Here is an 18,711-nt window from a genome sequence, read left to right on the forward strand (position 1 = left end):
AAATCTTTGTGAGAGAATATGTGAAATGTGATTGCTTTGTAAAGATAGCCATCATGGCTGCAGGACATCAAGATTTTTTAATAGATAAAGGTTTACAGTTCTTAGGTTCAAGATCCTCTTTTTGTGACACAAACTCTTGTTTAACTTATTAAGCAATTATGCTATGCAACTACATTTACACAATCAGAAACATGAGCAAATACATGGTGTTTAAGTGACTCAGTGCCAGTTTCTGACAGACAACACAAGAACTTACACACCAGACTGACAGCAGATAGTATTAATGTCACGCATGAGGCAAGGAAGAGGTGAGGATCTAAATGCAGCACAATTTATTAACAAAAATGATAAAAGAATCTAAACAAAGCAAAAAAAAAAAGGCAGAGAAATCCAGACAAAGCAAAAAAACACAAAAATTCACAAGCAAAACAACGACCAGCAAACAAACACTGAAACACAGGGGTGTAAATACACAGGGTAACAAGACTAATGGGGGAACTAAAACACAGGAAGACAGAAACATAACATAGGAACAGTACTTCAAAAAAAGAGTCAATAAAACACAAGACATGTAACAATTAATGCTCTTCAGAATCACTAACAGATCTACTGAATAACTCCCAAAACCACGAGAACTGGGATTTATTACTCAAACCTTTTCTGCACTTCCTTTCACTTTTCTGTCATCTGGTGGTCAAAAAGATGAAGCACATTTTATTGGCAGTTGCACGAAGTTAGTTTAGAGGCAATAACAGTTATCAAAGCAATCGTTGTAGTTTTTTTGGTTGCACTTTATTTTACAGTGTGCACTTACCTGTACTTGTAACGAATATAACTATTAAGAGAAAATATAATTTTTGTTGCTATTTCATAGTTAATATGTCATTGGGTCTTGTAGTCTGTTATGATGCAGTACTGAAAGACTCCAGCAGAGGGTGGGGCACAGGCACATGGGTTCCCTTCCCCACTCTCATAATACAGAAGTTGAGGGCAGTGTTGCCAAGTCTGCGGTTTTTCCACGGAATTGGGCCACTTTAACACTGTTGCCATGGGTTGCTTTTCATGTCCGTGGGTTGAAATGACCGTAATATTTAGCACCTGGAATGCAAATTTTACCAGGGGAACCCCACAAAAACACGTTTATTTTATCCCCTGAGCATGATTTTTTTTAACAGGGTCCCCCCTCAAAACGCAATTGGGCTAGTTTTGGGCTAGTTTTGAATAGTGATTGGGCGGGTTTTGTTTTAAAAACCTGGCAACCCTGGATGAGGGAAATGCAACAAGTGTTTGTGTCTGTCTGTTTAAAATATCTGTTTTCCCCTTTTTCAGGTAAGTCCCTCAATATCCTAATAGTGATGCTCAAATGAGTTTGAGTATATACAGTGTTTACATAATTGTTATATGTCTGAATTATGAAAAAAGGTATGAGACTGAGTCGCACATGAATAGTTTTGCTAGGCTATCGTTAGCACATTTCATGCACTGTACTGTTAATATAGTAAGTTTAAGGGTGTCTAACAACTCTTGAGGAAAATACAGTATTATGCTGTTAAGATGAGTTTCCTGTGACGCTATTATCTTTTCACACTTTTTATTCTCATTTGAGTTTGTATCGTAGATGAGTGAGTGTTAAAGGGGGGTCATGTGATGTTGCTAAAAAGAACATTATTTTGTTTATTTGCACTCTCAGAAAATAAAGTACATATTGTACCTTTAGGGGAACAATGGCTTGTCACTGGGGCTGTATCCTCAAGGGTACAGCTTTTGTACCCTTGGCACAGGGTGCAAATTTGTACCCTTGTGATTTTTACCTTAAGAGACCAGTTTTTTGTACCTGTGGTGCCAATTTTGTACCTTAATTTAACAGTACAAAAATTGTACTATTTCTGACAGTGTGGTGTAATGGAATAGGTTTATGTGGTTTAAGTTTTTAAAAACACATTATTTTCCAAATAATGTACATTATTGTTTCTCCTCTATGCCCCGCCTTTCTGAAACGATTTTTACAAAGCTCATCATTCTGAAAAGCAAGGTATACGCTGATTGGCCAGATATCCAGTGCGTTGTGATTGGCTGAATACCTCAAGCGTGTGATGGAAATGTTACATCCCTTACTATACTGTGATGACTTCTCCGAGCACGACCAGACAAAAACATTAAAACCCATTATAAAGGAAGCATCTGTTGCATCCAGTGGGTACATAATTACTGAATATAATGACAATACCAGCGGTACTCAATTCCAGTCCTCGCGCCCCCAAGCTCTACATATTTTGCATTTCTCTCTTTGTTAACACACCTGATTCAGATAATCAGCTCGTTAGAAGTGAGCTCCGTGCATGAACTGTGTCCCGAATGACTTGGTCCCTACACAGTGTTCATTGCTCCCTACTCCCTGAGCAGGGGAAATCTGTTGAGGTTTACATCATTTTGGAACATTCACTCACGGATTTGCGCCGCTCAACGTCTTCACACACGGACAAGTGTGACATCATATACCTCTGTAATAAATACAATTTAAATTCACGTCTCGCACACTTCAATGCAATTTGAATGGAACACATCTTTGCATGAACATTGGGCGGTGTTATGCAAATCTTCCCACATCGTGACGTAGACATGTGGCGGCGAGTCGTTTTAGGTAGGCATGGTTGACTCTTAACTTTTATAAAGAATATCTCTTTGGAATTGAGATTTTAGTCTTTGGAACTTTACAGATCTTCTTTATGCACCAAGAGCTTGTAACACTCCAAAAAGAAAGGAATAATTTATATTGCATCAAAAAAATAAAAAATACAATGCATCATATGACCCCTTTAATAGGTCACGTGCTGAATCCTTCCATGGTAAATTTAGCGCCAGCTTGTTATGACTTCATTACATTGAAAACGTGTGTTTATATTGTGATAACTGAAATGTTATGAGATTGAGATGCACTTTAAGTACAGAGTATTTGAGTACAGATGACTTGTGAGTACAGAGTGTAATGTATAGTATTACGTTCATTTTGATTTAAGGTAATATGATTTATTCTGCATTTTCTTTATTTTATACAAGTTATTTTGTCACACATACAGGAGCAAGCTAATGTTACATTGTTTATTGTGTGTACCAGAATGTATATAGTGTTTTATGCCAACTTATGCTCATCTCTTTATTTGTTTTGTCAGCAAGTACAATATGGGTAATTTTGTGTATAAAAGAATGCAATAATGTTATATGCAAGTTGGTATGCATTTCTTGGTTATTTTGTAAAAACTGAATGTTTCTTTTACCCACTCATAATGCAGAAGTTGAGGGAAACGCAACAAGTGTTCGTGTCTGTCTGTTTAAAATATCTGTGTTCCCCTTTTTCAGAGAGACTACTCACAGTGTACTTACATCAGAAAGTACTGGAAGACATGAACTTACATGGGTTAGAGTTAGGTTCAGGGGAAGGATCAGAGATAGTATGTAGTTATTACCCAGTTATTGTAATTACTAAAAAGTACATAGTATATACATTTATTTTATCTGTTTATTGTATCATTCATTCGATGAGATCAGAAGCAATGAAGCTTATGACAGCAAATATTACACAAACATATACAGTATTTTAAAATCTTTGTATAAAATGAGATGTCAAACTTCAAAAACATATTGCCATAATACTTTGGAAGGTGAGTAAATGATGACCAAATGAGGAAAATGTGATTATTTTGCTCAAAAAATTCAGCATACTGGAGGTAAAAATGAATCCCTTTGTCTTAAGATTGAATATCAGCTTTTTGAAACTCACTTATAAACTGATTGCATAAAAAATGATTTTACAGATGTATTCTCATGCAAACTTTAATAATACTCAGCATGAGTGTCTTTCACTGAGAAACACCATCTACAGACGAGGATGTGTAACAACATCTACAGTGTTTAAAACAGTGCAACATCTTTAGGATTTCCTAAAACTTCATCTAGAGATACAGTTATAAAGAGATACAGTAAAGTGTCTTTCTTTCTTTATTTTTTGTTTTTAATATAGATATAATGTGTGGTTTTGCGAAATATTTTTATTATATATATTGTGAAAAGAAATATTCATATGTAGATAGCAACTTGAAACAGACCCAAAACCTGTACTGTTTATTTCCATTCTCAGTATTCATATTCACCACTTCTTTTCTTCTGTCCTTATATTCTAATATATAATACTATCACGAATGTTGAAAAACATGGAAGATATGAGAGAAATGCTTATGTTGGATGTCAAACTTTATTAGGCTACTTCAATAAAGATACAGTAGAACAAAATCCACTCAGATATAAGAGCAGCTAGAAACTTTAATACAATCAATTACAGATTGTCCAGAGTTTAACCAGAAAACGATGCTTGAAGATAACATAATTCGTCTTCTATCCTCCAGTGAAGAGATACTGAACTATATTATTGCGATGTTACTTTAAATACCAGAAATACACAGGTTAAAATGTAGCCTATTTGTGAGTGCAGCACAAGTGTAATGAAAATGTGTAATGTACAATATACTGTAGGAAAGACTGAAAAAAAAAAAATTATGCAAACTGTTATAAGCTCGATTACAGTATACACTGTTACTTCAAGAAGTTTTAAGAAAATTACTGATAATAAGCATCAAAATATGGTATTTATGAGTTTCTGAGGAGCATCAGTATCTCCATCTGAGCAGTAATACTGTGAGGAGAGTTTAATGTGGATCTGCTGAAGTTACTGCTAGAGTCTCATAATCAGACGATCTGGACTGAAGATCGAGAGCCGTGTAGGGTGTCATCAGGAGCTCTGGAGTCACCAGACTGTGAGAGACAGATGAACAGAACAGTCTGTGTTTATATGGATCTGCTGAATGTGAGAGTAAAAAGTGTTTGAGATATTTACTGACTCTGATCGTGCTGTAAATGTCAGCAGAGATGTTCTGGACACTGGATCCAGAGCTGTGTATGTATCATCACTCGAGTCAGCCGTCTACAGAGAAAGATTGTCTTTTATTTATAGCTCAGTGCAACAATATCATCAAATATTGCAGCTGAAGATGGAGGTGTGTGTTTGCCTGCTTTTGATTCACATCTTCAGTTCCACATTCTCTCTGCCTCTTCCTACTGAAAACAGGAGAAAACTATTAAAATGTGTTAAAACACATCAAATAAATAATAAAATACTAAAAGGCAAGAAAAAGTCTAATTTTTTCTAGAAAATAAGATAAAGTTTGTAGATGTTTCAAATTTATGTTTAAAAGATTTTTCAAATTTACTGAAAAACATTACATTTAGTGTCCAGACAAACTGCACTCGCCTTATGAACACGATGATGATGATGATGATGATGATGATCAATCCTGCCACAATCCCAGTAACTGTTTGTAGAGCAGCTCTCTGAGTCCCTGAAACAAGATGTTCATGAAGATTATTTCACACTAGAGACGGATAAAACTGAAAGAGTGTTTATAGAAAATACCTTTAACAGTGACTGAAACAGACTCTGATCTCTGAGATCCATGTTTATTCTGAGCCTCACAATAGAAGCGTCCACTGTGACTGGAGTTAAAGCTGGAGATACTGAAACTCTGTCCAGATCCAACAGCTGAGCTTTGTTTCTCCTTAAACCATCTGAAGATCAGAGCAGGAGGGTTTGAATCACTGCTGCAGCTCAGAGTCACTGAATCTCCCTCCACTTGGAAAGTCGTGGCCTAACGGTTAGAGTGTTGGACTTGCATTCCAAGGGTTGTGAGTCTCGGGTCGGCAGGAATTGTAGGTGGGGGAGTGCCCTTGAGCAAAGCACTGAACCCCCAACCGCGCTGCAGCATAAATGGCTGCCCACTGTTCCGTGTGTGTGTGTGTGTGTGTGTGTGTGTGTGTGTGTGTGTGTGTGTGTGTGTGTGTGTGTGTGTGTGTGTGTGTGTGTGTGTGCACTTTGGATGGGTTAAAAGCAGAGCACAAATTCCGAGTATGGGTCACCATACTTGGCTGTCACGTCACTCACTCACTAATTCAGCAGATGGACTGATGGACACTGAGACGTTCTGTGGGTGATCTAGAGGTGTACAGATGATTTGGAGTCAATACTGATCAGAAATCAGTTCAAGATATCAGTATAGGCCACAAAACAAAGGTTTGGAACTAGATCTTAAATGTTATTGTAAGCATAATTAGCCATTTTGCTATCTCCAGCAACATGTCCTGATTACACTACTAACTGTGCGTTCACACCGCCGCCGTCGAGAGCGTCAAAAATCGCTCTGGACGCGCTGCCAACAACGCTGTAGAAAGATTTGTGAGCGCTCTGACGCTCTGACGTAGTTCGAATGATTATCTTGTATTTAAAGGGGCCGCAAAGCAAACAAGCTTGTATGACTGACCACAAGGTGGGTAACCTTATAAGTTAACCTCATTAAATATTTTAAATGTAAAAGTAAGAAATTGATCGGCGGAAATACCTTTATTGTAGTTACATGTTTGCTAACGAAATAAAAACAATTTAAAAGCCATTTGTGTGGTGTGGCTTTTGTGTTCATGGCAGTCTAATTTCAACATTATAGGAGACATTTACTAGCCTTGGTCTTTATTTAACTTTACCATTAATCTGTGTGCAACCTACATTTCAAACTCTCCTGGTTGAAGTGTAGCTTTAATGCAGTTGGTCAAATCGGTGTTATTTTGAGCAAATGAATTGCATTCCCGCTGAAAATCAAGCGTTCTAGCGGGAAAAATGTTGCCTATAAATAGTGTGCGTGGCATTGCTCTGCCTGCGGAGAAGACGTCGGAGATCGGTGTGAGTGCATGACATTCTCCAAGCCAGTCAGCAGCTTGGAGAATATCACCGGCTGGTGCAGGAGCTGCGGCTGGACGACGGCAGGTTCCAGCGATATTTCAGTAATATCCTATGGAACTGTTATATATATAATGTAGATCTGTTTGTAAAATGATGCTTATGTACCCTCTCATCCTTTTTTTTTTGTGTGTTCTAGTTCTTTTTTGTTGTGGCATGTAATATATCTGTTTTTGTTATACATTTGTTATACATGATATGGCACTGTACATGCTACCTGTTGTTGTCAATAAAGCATTATAAAAAAAAAAAAATCTCTCCTCCATTTTGCTTGGGAACTAATGTGGTCGGAACCAAAGTTTACAGGACTGCGTTCTCTGGAATCCTCTCAAGCGGTGGACTTCTACGTTCTGATTGGTTGCCGCCCAACCGCGTCATAGCTCATTACCATAAAGTTGCCCTGATTTCAACTCTCCTCGACGCTCTCAACGGCCAAGTCGCGCCGCGCCGCTCCTCGCCGCTGCTCGACGCCGGCTCTCATTGAAAATGAATGACTTCCGGCCACTTTGACGCTCTCGACGCCGGCGGTGTGAACGCACAGTAAGTCTAATACCCGGAGAAAGCCACATACATCTATTTTCAAAACAACAAAGAAGTCAAAATACATGACTAACTTTGAATGGCTGTCAATGAACAAAGATGCTCTTTGCAGTCAGATGGTGTAGTTACAGCATCAACCAGCAGAGGGCTGAAGAGGTCATGCTGACCAGCCAAACCTTTCAGCCATTGGTTTGACGGACAGAGAGTGACTAAATATCTACTCACACATAACAGTGATGCTGACAGCAGGAGAGGGCAGATGTTCATGTCCTCTGGCGGCGCAGCTGTAACGGCCAGAATCACTGCGCTCTGACTGAAGCTGGAGAGTTTCACTCTGGGGTGCGTTTCCCAAAACCATAGTTGCTAAGTAAGTTAGCAACTTTGTTGATTGCAATGCAATTTCCCATTGCCAACCAACTAAGTTGCTAACAGGTTAGCAACTATGGTTTTGGGAAACGCACCCCTGGATGGTTAAAGTCTGTCCATTGTTGTACCAGATGAATCCGTCTGTCAGACTGCATGTGCTTTCACAGGTCAGATTGACTGTTTGTTTCTCCAGCACCAGCTGTGGTGCCTTTACCAGAAGAGCTGGAGAAAATACGTCTATCTAACCATGACCAAGAAATGAAATTATTAACAGAAATGAAGGAGTGAAGTGGATTACTAGAAACTTTAAGTTGAATTCCTGGTTTGCCAAACCATTTTTGTCCATCAGTATCAGTTACTAATCTCAGACAATACTCTATTATCATTTTCAGTGATGTTGTGCAGTCTGAGGATGGCAGTTTGTCTTTTTCTGTCTTCAATATATTCAACCTCGTCTTTATACTCTGGATGTGTTTTAAAAGTTTTTATTTCTTTATCCAATCTCTTTATCAAATCCAAAATGTATCAATTAATTTAAACTGCTGTGGGTGTGTATATGAGCATGACATGTTTACTGTTCATCCTTTAGGAGCCATAGGAGTCATTTGTTTTTAATCAAATAATTTGTTGCAATTCATTTGTTGTCCAACAGAGGTTTACTGTATGAGTTGCTCTATTAAAGAGTTTTAATTATATCAGATCATGTGTGTCAGAGATCCACAGACACTTCATGAATAACAGTGACAATATTTAATCCTGGATGACTCTGGTTTTGTAGTTAAAGTCCGCCATCTAAAATGATTTGTTATAATCTACAAAGAACATTTCTTTATTTTTCACGTATTTACATACCTTAAATTGAAATTCAGATTTGAAATGTACAAGCTCTTTATTAAATAACATGTAAAAACCTTGTTTGCAGCTGCTTTTTTGATAATTTAAATGGAAATTCAGATTTGAAATGTAACATGTCAGACAAGTTAAGATATATCTGTCTGTGATTATAATAATTTCCAGTTCCCTTTCAGTCGGTCACGTTCGATGTTAAATCAGAAAGAGACTGATCACCTTCGAGTGGTAACAAAACGAGCCAATTGTACACAGAGTACCTTGGTCTGCGGGATTTGCATTGCGAACTCCGCCCCGATGTGTGGGTATATAAGGAGCAGCGCGAGCAACTCGCATTCAAGCTTTCATTTCGGGGTCGAGCGCATTTTCTACTGGTTTCACTGGAGTGCTTTCAAAGCGAGTCAGTTGGTGTTGGTGTTGGTGTTGGTGTTGGTGTTGGTGTTGGTGTTGGTGTGACGGCGCGGTTCAGCGGTTCGTCAAGAGCTTCCTGCCTTTAGCTTCTGCGTTCCACTAAATCACTGCACTCTGACTGAAGCTGGAGAGTTTCTCTCTGGATGGTTAATGTTTATTTTTTTTATTTTTTTTTTTTTTTTTTATGTATGTTTAGTTTGTGGATTTATGAAAGAGCTTTCTAAGAGAGTTTTCGTGTTGTGTTTGCTTCTTTTTAACGATGTCATTCCGCCCATATGTTTCTCGGTGCGGTCGATATATGGCTCCTCGTGACGGCCACGATCACTGTGTCACGTGTCTGGGTTTTCAGCATGCTCAGACTGCATTCGTGGATGACCCATCAGGACTGATGGACACTGAGACACACTTTGGAGGATCTAGAGGTAAATCAATATGGTTTTAATTTTAGTCATGTCATCTTCATTTGTTTGTAGGAAAAAAAAAAAAATTGTGCATATAGCACTGATTCACTTCTGATTTGAACTTGAAGCAAGAGTAATTACAGCATCCTCCAGCAGGGGGCAGACTAGACCACGCTAAACAGCCAAACTGCTCTCTGATTGGCTGGGATTTCAGGTTAAATACACACAGGCCACTCCTCTAACTCTTTAATGCTGTTTAGAGTCCAGGGTGGAGTGAAAGAAGACCTACTCACACATGACCGTGATGCTGACAGCAGGAGAGGACAGATGTTCATGTCCTCTGGCGGCGCAGCTGTAACGGCCAGAATCACTGCGCTCTGACTAAAGCTGGAGAGTTTCGCTCTGGATGGTTAAAGTCTGTCCATTTTTGTACCAGATATATCCTTCTGTCAGACCTCATGTGGTTTCACAGGTCAGATTGACTGTTTCTTTCTCCAGCACCAGCTGTGGTGCCTTTACCTGAAGAGCTGAAGAAAACATCTAATGTCTGATATTTTGTACAGTTTTGGCAAACATAAAGGTAAGACCTTTCTAAGCATGTTCTAAAACTACTAACTTTTGTTAAATACATAATAAAAATAAAGGATAGAAGTGAATTACCAGATTCATTAAGATGAATTCCTTCACCAATCCATTTTTTTTTCCTTGAATTTCAGTTACTAATCTGAAACAATACTCTCTCTCATCATTTTGAGTGACGTTGTGCAGTCTGAGGATGGCAGTTTTGCTTTTTCTGTCTTCAATGTATTCAACCCTGTCTTTATACTCAGGATATTCTTTTAAACTTTTGATCTCTACATCTGGCTTCTTTATCCAAAATGTATCTATTAAGTTATATTGCTCAGGGTATCTGTATGAGCATGACATGTTTACTGTGGATCCTTTAAGAGCACATATTGATTCAGTTTCATAAGTCACATTCCAGTCTTCTCCAAAAACTCCTGCAACATAGAACATGTAGAAGATGAATGGCCAAGCTTGAATTAATTGTTAATGCAGCTAAACAATATCTATCAGTTGTTGCTGGAGAGATAACATACGGTGTGAGAAGTGTAAAAAGTCCTGCAAGAAGGGGTGTTGCAGAAATAATCACACTGACACAGAACTCTGAAAACTGAACAGCGACGTATCAACCATTTAAAGGTGCTGTAAGTTATTTCAGCCAATTTGCCAACATAACCATATGCTCTGTCCAAAGTCCCGCCCTCTAAATATCAGACAACCCAATGTCAGTAAAAATGATTGACAGGCTGAGAATGTTTCTGATTGGCGGACCCTTCCCCGACTGAAGAAGTGTATAATGGATACTCTATATATGCTTTAAAAACACTTACTTACAGCGCTATAGCAACTGTGACTCACCGGATGTCAAGAGCAGAATGTTTAGAGAAGGAAGAAGAATCATTCTGATGCTCACCACCACAGGAACCATCACAGCTCTATTAAAAAACGCATCCACTTCATAAATACCAAGCCTAACAATAAAGCGTCTGAAAAGGGTCTGTTAACCTATTTGGTTAGAAACAACAAAGTAACAAATCTTAATTGCACAAGTGCTGCTCAGAAACTGTCTTATAACCGATAAGATCAGGGGTGGAGTTGAGGTGTTGCACTGCTGAACTGTGGTTGCATTGCTCATGCATGTTAAAAATTAGTCTCAAGCAAGCTTAAGCCTTTTCCTCTGGACTTTCCAATTGTCTGTTATTTGTGCAACCTCAGATTATAATGTTGTTAGCATTCTAACATCATGTATACACTGGATGGCATCAGTTTGGTGTCAGGGATTTGTCATGTCATTTTGTCCCTCATCCAGTATAGAAAATATCACTGATTATAATGGACTCTATTGGCTTTTGCTCACGTCTGCAGTAGACACGGCATAATAGTACAAGTCAACAGGACTTAGACACTAACAACAAATGAGAGATTTTAAGCTTCTTACATTGCCCAGCTCACCTGCTACCAAATCATATTCATCATAATATTATCTACATATATAAATCAATTTAGTCACTGCTGGACTTATTTACCAAGCTTAAAGTGTAGTGTCCTCAGGCCCCTGTGATATAAAGGTCCACTAAGGTTCTGTTTGCTGTAACATGGTATAGAACCGACCCACCCACAAACATTTTGTCCCAAAAGCTATCAGTTTTTCTTCTCACTTTCACACAACTACATTTCAAAAACTCTCATACCTTGTTCACAGTAGCTTTCTTCACTAGTAGTCAAAGTGTAAATGGTAAGTTTGAAGACTAAACAGACGTGTTAAGCTGGGGGTTATAATTGATAGCATTTCCTGTTTCTATGCACAAAAGTCTCAACTTTCATGATAAAAATAAACACTTGTTCACACACGTAGACTGCATTCATTGTCAGAGCATGAGTCTCGCCTCGCTACGCTCGCTCGCATGAAAGCGGTCCCACCACCTTTGCTATGCTTTTTCTCCCCTACCAGGAGCCACAGAGTAAGAAACATATTCCACGGCTAGACAACCTTGCTCGGTGCTCCATACTATGATGGTCCTCCAGGATTTCCACTCCAAACTACTTCGTGCCATCAACAAGTCAGGCCTGGACCTGCTGCTTTCAAAGATCTGTGCAGTGCGACTTACCTGGCTCTACGTCCTCCAAAAACTAATGCCCAGGAGATCAGCAAGATGATGGTCAGTTTGGTGGTGCTTGGGGACAAGGCCGCTTTTTTCGACTCCCCAGTCTTCCCCACCGGACTGTTTGGCCCCGCTGTGGATGGTTTCACAGAGAACTCCACTGCAGCGCAGAAGTCATTGTAAGCTATGCACCACTTCCTGTCTAAAAGCTCCAGCTCAGTGGCTGTTTCAAGCCAACTCTACAGCCTGCAAATCCTGCTCCATCACCTGCTTCACCTCAGTCCAAGCCAGAGCTTGAGCTCCAGCAGTGCCTCAGACTGCCAAGAACTATCCCTTCCCCAAGCGCTAGGGCCCCCACCCAAAAATGCATCCTGATGCCATCTATTCATGCAACTACACAAACATTAACAAATCAGTTTTTCCCCATGCGTGGTTAAAATCCAATGCTCATGTCTGTTAGTTCAGGGAACCAAGGTTACGTTAGTAACCAGAGCGTTTTCCATCGACATTTGATATTTTTCTCATAAAATGCTGATGCTTCACAAGAAGCAGTATAACACTAGCCCAATTCTGTGGGAAAACCGCAGACTTGGCAACACTGGTTCTCTGTCAGAATGTCTCTTTTTTTTGGTCTGTTTGATTCAACACTGCAAGTTTACTCAATGGTATTTCAATACTCCGGGTTGCCAGTTGGTGGAAAACACAGCGTATCACAACCATGGAAGCCATCAAATGAATGGGGTCAGAGATTGCAAATTCTACCCAGCCAAAAAGTTCTCAGCATCAGTCTAAAAAAGCTATAGGAGCAGAGGTGTATTACAACACTTACAGTTACAGGTGACTGACTATGTGAACATCACTAACGACATCAAAACTCCCAATAACAAAAGTCATAAATCTGAAAAATGTCTTATGAGCAGGTAGCTGGAAATTATTATAACTTAGCTAAGCTATTTATAGGCAAATTTAAATTTAAATGTTGTACATTTCAAACAAAGCGTAGCTCTTAATTGAACAAAATCATTGCAAAAGATTACAGTATTTATTACAGTAATGAAAATCATGAAAAATACAATACCTGGCACATTACAGTAATGAAAATTTGGTGTAAAATGTGCTAATTTGTCAATGATGCCATAAAAAAAAATAAAGACTTTCTGACAATGTTAAAATGTAGGGGTGCACAATAAATACTGACGTCATGCGCATTAATTATTGGCCGAAATTTATTGTGCACCCCTGTTAAAATGTGATAAATTTCACAATAAAATCACACAGTATGAACAGAGAAAATATCTGTTTTACATTGACTGTACAAAGCGAGAGCTAAAAGGCCTAAAGTGGTGTTCATGTGTGAGTATAGAGTGAAGGCAGTGAGTTCACAATCAACCAAGATCATAACAATGAGTGGAGTTTAAACTGAAAGCCATTATGTGATTATGTGATGTGATGTGACATACAGCCAAGTATGGTGACCCATACTCGGAATTCGTGCTCTGCTTTTAACCCATCCAAAGTGCACACACACAGCAGTGAACACACACACACCGTGAACACACACCTGGAGCAGTGTCTAAACAGCAGAACAGTCCCATAGATGAGTAAATGGGTGGAATCAAGAGGAGAAGGAAATGGAACATGACCTGGGATGGACTCAAAACCAGGTCTCCCATGAGCATGAAGACTACATGTTCTTCATTTCACTGAGCTGTAGATCACATCCTCAGCTCTGGGGAGAAATTAAATGAATATGTTAATGTGGCACTTCAGAAAGTCCCACCAGCAGATGACAATCCATCATCTCAACCCAAAACAATGAGAGATCTGATTAAGCATCAGTTCAGATGAATCATTTCTCACCTGTTGGCATCAGACGGCTGTTGCATCTCAATGGTCTCTTCAGTCTTGCTCATGTGATTGACACTGGCATACTGAACATCTTCAACATCTCCAGAGTCTTTGGGTTTGGGTTCCTTCTCTTTAATGTTGGCATACAGATCATCCCTCTGATTGGCTGATACTACTGAATACACTGGAACATCATTGGTCGGAGCCGTTTCTGCAGATATGCCAACACGATCCTCCTGCCATTTTAAAAAAATAACAATCACACAGATATCAGCAGATCAATCTGAAACATCATGTCAAAGATCTTGTTAGTCTTAACTTTTACAGTATATATGCTAAAATATTCTTTCTATATCATGATCCTGCTGATCCTGAAACTTGCCTGATTTTGTCTGACTACTTCAGCTCCACCGTCTCTCTTCTTCCATCTTGGGAAAAAAAAAAAACGCTTTGTTAAAAAAGTACTGAACAGTAATTTATTGCAAGTAACACAATATTTTGCAATAAGTTCAGGAAATTCTGCATTTGTGTTTACTTGTGAAATTACATTGTAATGCAGGAACTCACTTAATAAACACAATGATGATGACAATGATGATGATGGTGATGATGATGATGATGATGATGATGAAGATCAATCCTGCCACAGTCCACGTAACTGTTTGTAGAGCAGATCTCTGAGTCCCTGAAACAAGATGTTCATGAAGATTATTTCACACTAGAGAGAGATAAAACTGAAAGAGTGTTTATAGAAAATACCTTTAACAGTGACTGAAACAGATGCTGATCTCTGAGATCCATGTTTATTCTGAGCCTCACAATAGAAGCGTCCACTGTGACTGGAGTTAAAGCTGGAAATACTGAAACTCTGTCCAGATCCAACAGCTGAGCTTTGATTCTCCTTAAACCATCTGAAGATCAGAGCAGGAGGGTTTGAATCACTGCTGCAGCTCAGAGTCACTGAATCTCCCTCCACTATTACACCAGATGGACTGATGGACACTGAGACGTTCTTTGGAGGATCTAGATTAAATATATTTAAATGATGACAATAATTACGTTATTTATCTCATGACCTTCCATTATCACTGTTAACAATTACTGAAGTGTCTCTGCAAGCTGAAACTGTAATAGATTTTATTTGAGTGACGATCAGAAAGGTTAAAATCTACATCTGAACAGATGAACAGTAAATAAAACAATATTACATGTACTGATTTATCAACCCAAGATTCATAAATCACATAATTTGACATATTAGTAGTCTAAAAAAGAAAAATTGCATGCAGTCTGTATGATTGGGCTGAATTTATCAAAAATAATCTGAACAAAATTCTGAAAATCTCTGAAAATAATATGTGAAATATTTCACTAATGTTAATGAATTAGTTTGTACTTACATTCAATATTAAGATAAACAGGTGGAGAGATCAGATGTTCATATCCTGAAACAGCACACTGATAGTTTCCTGCATCATGACGACTGACTGACTGCAGCTGAAGCTGATTCACTTTCAAGGTTCTTTTAGTTAATCTCTGTGTGTTTCTGAACCAGATGAATGTTTGTTGAGGCAGAGAGCAGCTGCTGTTACATGTCAGAGTGACTGATTCTCTCTCTTTCACACTCTGCTGTGTCTCCACCTGCAGATCTGACAGAACAACAACAACACTGATTCACCGTCAGATTAATAAAAACACAATTGAATATTATGACAATTGAAAATTTAAGGTGATGAAACTAGTGATGAATGAAGCATTTACGTTTATGCATTTAGTGACTTACATTGATTCAAGGTAAATATTCTATCAGTTCATGTATTTCCTGAGAACTGAACCCATAACTTTAGCATTACTAGCACCGTGCTCTACTGTTAGAGCTACAGGAATAACAGGTGACCGCTGCATAATGTGTGTTTGTATGTGTCTGTGGTGTATTTCTGAGAGTTCACTAACTCTACCGGTGACGTCCAGATGAGCTCCAGGAATCCCCGTCCATTTTCCCTTCTCAATGTTTGTAATGAATCTGCAGTAGTAGATGTGTTTATCAGCTTCTGTTACATTTGTCAGAGTGATACTGTAAGTGTTATTATTTTCTCTGTCACACTGAACTCTTCCGCTCTTTTGTGGAACTAAACACAGCTTTGGTAGTTCTCCATCAGTTACAGAAGGTTTGGTCCAGAAGACTGTTTTAATCTTATAAACACTAGGATATTTTAAAGTACAGGATATTTTCACTGTTGATCCCTTTAATGCACAAACATATGAAGTGCTGTAATTCACTCCCCAATCCTGCTGACCATCACCCCCTGAAACACGAAACACAGAAAAGACAAATATTATTTTGTCTTTTAAACACACGACTCTTTCATTTCTTTTAGATTTCATCTGATGTCGAACTTGGTGTGAATTAACTAAAGTATGAAATATTTCACTAACATAAATGAATCAGTTTGTACTCACATTCTACTTTAAGATAAACAGGTGGAGAGATCAGACGTTCATATCCTGAAACAGCACACTGATAGTTTCCTGTATCATCACGACTGACTGACTCCAGCTGAAGCTGATTCTCTTTCACAATTCCTGTATGTTTTTGTGTGTTCTTGTACCAGATGAATGTTTGTTGAGGCAGAGTGCAGCTGCTGTTACATGTCAGAGTGACTGAATCTCTCACTTTCACACTCTGCTGTGTCTCCACCTGCAGGTCTGACAGAACAACAACAACCAAAACTTTCTCCATTTCATCATCTTAACGTGATAGTTCACCCAAAAACAAAAATTCATTCATTATTTATCACTCTCCTGTTGTTCTAAAGCCATGTGGCCTCCTTTCTTTTTCAGAACATTTTGTAAAAAATGTCCTGCTTGAGATTATCCATTTAATAGCAATTTAATTCGTGTTTACATGCATTGCACTTTTCACAACACAAAATAATTTCAAAGCTTTACAGCCAATGCATGTTTCAATGAAACTAGTAATAAATAATCTAGCATTACTTCCTTTAATCTCTTCCTTTAATATCTTTCAATCACATGTGACTGTCAAGACAGAAGACAAAAACTAAACTCTTCTGGTAACAACATAATATCATATAACAATAATGTACAGCTGTAACATAATGCAAGTCAATATTCAGTTAAACAGATGAAATGAAATGTGAATGGTGACCTTCTACAGGCTTTAAAAACAGGATGCAAAAGCATTCAAAAACACTCATGCAACTCATGTTGTATATTCCAAGTGGATTCTCTAAATGATCTGCATATGTGCAATGACTCCTGAACACCTGGAATGTAAGTCAAAAGTCACATTATTTTAAAACAGTTTCGCATCTCTTGTTAAAGCATTAAGAAGGTCACAATTTACAGTCATTATATGAACAACCAATCAGGACATTTTATGATATTTCTCTTTTTGTGTTCAGATAAAGAAAGAATGTCATACAACAGATGCAGTTATAATAAAGTGCTTGGTGTGTGTGTGTGTGTGTGTGTGTGTGTGTGTGTGTGTGTGTGTGTGTGTGTGTGTGTGTGTGTGTGTGTGTGTGTGTGTGTGTGTGTGTGTGTGTGGGTGTGTGTGTTTCTGAGAGTGGTCACTACCGGTGACGTCCAGATGAGCTCCAGGAATCCCCGTCCATGTCCCTCTGTTTGTAGTAAATCTGCAGTAGTAGATGTGTTTATCAGCTTCTGTTACATCTGTCAGAGTGATACTGTAAGTGTTATTATTTTCTCTGTCACACTGAACTCTTCCTCTGTTTTCTGAGTCTAAACACAGGTTCGGTGGATCTCCATCAGTTACAGTAGGTTTGGTCCAGAAGACTGTTCTGACCTCAAGATCATGTGGATAGTTTAAAACACAGGATATTTTCACTGTTGATCCCTTTAATGCACAAATATATGAAGGACTGTAATTCACTCCCCAATCCTGCTGACCATCATCCCCTGAAACACCAAACACAGATATGAGAAAATGAGGTGGTGTTTCAGGTGTTTTGAACCAGTGCACAAAAAAAGTATCTTTTTATTTTGACCATTTTTATTTGTTAGCTGACAGCAAAAACACTCATGTCAGTATAAAAGCTACAAAGTGTGAAGCGCTCGATCACCTTTTCAAAGAGTGTTAAAGTGTCTGTATAGTGACTGTAGCTGAAGACTTACCCGCAGTCATGATCACGAACATCAGAGGAAGTGACGTCATGAGTGATGTCGCCATAGTGATTTCTGCATTCATAAAACTGACAGATATGACATTATGAGCATCGTCTATATACATCTCAAACTCTATTGTCTTGATAATCGATAGAAGTCGTGATGATTTCTGAATAATTCAGTGCTCAGTGAAGGCTTGACATGCTGAGGAGGTTTCTCATGTCAGGCCTCATGTAAAGAGCTTCACACAATATTTACATACTCAGATAGCACAGGTACGTCTGCAAGATGTCTGTTAAAGATCGCTTCATCTGGAAAGCACTGCTGTGAACAAATCTCTGATAGACATCTTGTCAGTATTAAATGCATTCTACATCATAAACATCTTAAAGACATTTTTATAACATCAATTTAACATCTGCTAGGAAACGTCTAATAGACATACTGCAGATGAGCAAACACTCTAAAAAACACGTCTTGCAGATGTAAATGCAGACGTCAAATAGACGTCTCCGTGATGTACGTGTGCTATCAGGGTATGGATCTACAACATGTCTTGAACTCATCACCACACATTTTTTACAAATATATGTTGTAGCCCTACAGAATTATTTTACCTCATGTTAAATAATGGTAAAAATGGTCT

General features: G+C 38.5%; 1 protein-coding gene and 1 long non-coding RNA gene across 2 annotated transcripts; both read right to left on the reverse strand.

Moving 5' to 3' along the window:
* Positions 1–10,103: 10,103 nt before the first annotated feature.
* Positions 10,104–11,699, reverse strand: LOC122146374. The gene is made up of 3 exons (XR_006160938.1): positions 11,658–11,699; positions 10,825–10,901; positions 10,104–10,403 (listed from the first exon to the last, which is right to left on the reverse strand). It is a non-coding gene; the product is annotated as an uncharacterized LOC122146374 (long non-coding RNA).
* Positions 11,700–13,091: 1,392 nt separating this feature from the next.
* Positions 13,092–18,135, reverse strand: LOC109046947 (B-cell receptor CD22). Its single transcript, XM_042764366.1, has 9 exons — positions 18,075–18,135; positions 17,517–17,858; positions 16,377–16,622; positions 15,875–16,222; positions 15,317–15,565; positions 14,676–14,939; positions 14,484–14,601; positions 13,929–14,344; positions 13,092–13,797 (listed from the first exon to the last, which is right to left on the reverse strand). Exons 1-8 carry the CDS (start codon positions 18,127–18,129, stop codon positions 14,266–14,268), a joined length of 1,701 nt encoding a protein of 566 aa, XP_042620300.1. The 5' UTR covers positions 18,130–18,135; the 3' UTR covers positions 13,092–13,797; positions 13,929–14,265.
* Between the last annotated feature and the right edge of the window lie 576 nt (positions 18,136–18,711).

Source organism: Cyprinus carpio, chromosome A1, assembly GCF_018340385.1.
Source record: "Cyprinus carpio isolate SPL01 chromosome A1, ASM1834038v1, whole genome shotgun sequence".
In the NCBI taxonomy this organism is placed as follows: Eukaryota; Metazoa; Chordata; class Actinopteri; order Cypriniformes; family Cyprinidae; genus Cyprinus; species Cyprinus carpio.

Coding starts and splice junctions, on each gene's coding strand:
- LOC109046947 (XM_042764366.1), bottom strand. CDS start 18,129: ATGGCGACATCACTCATGACGTCACTTCCTCTGATGTTCGTGATCATG. Junction 17,859..18,074: donor GTTCGTGATCATGACTGCGG/GTAAGTCTTCAG, acceptor TTGGTGTTTCAG/GGGATGATGGTCAGCAGGAT. Junction 15,566..15,874: donor AGCTCATCTGGACGTCACCG/GTAGAGTTAGTG, acceptor TTGTTCTGTCAG/ATCTGCAGGTGGAGACACAG.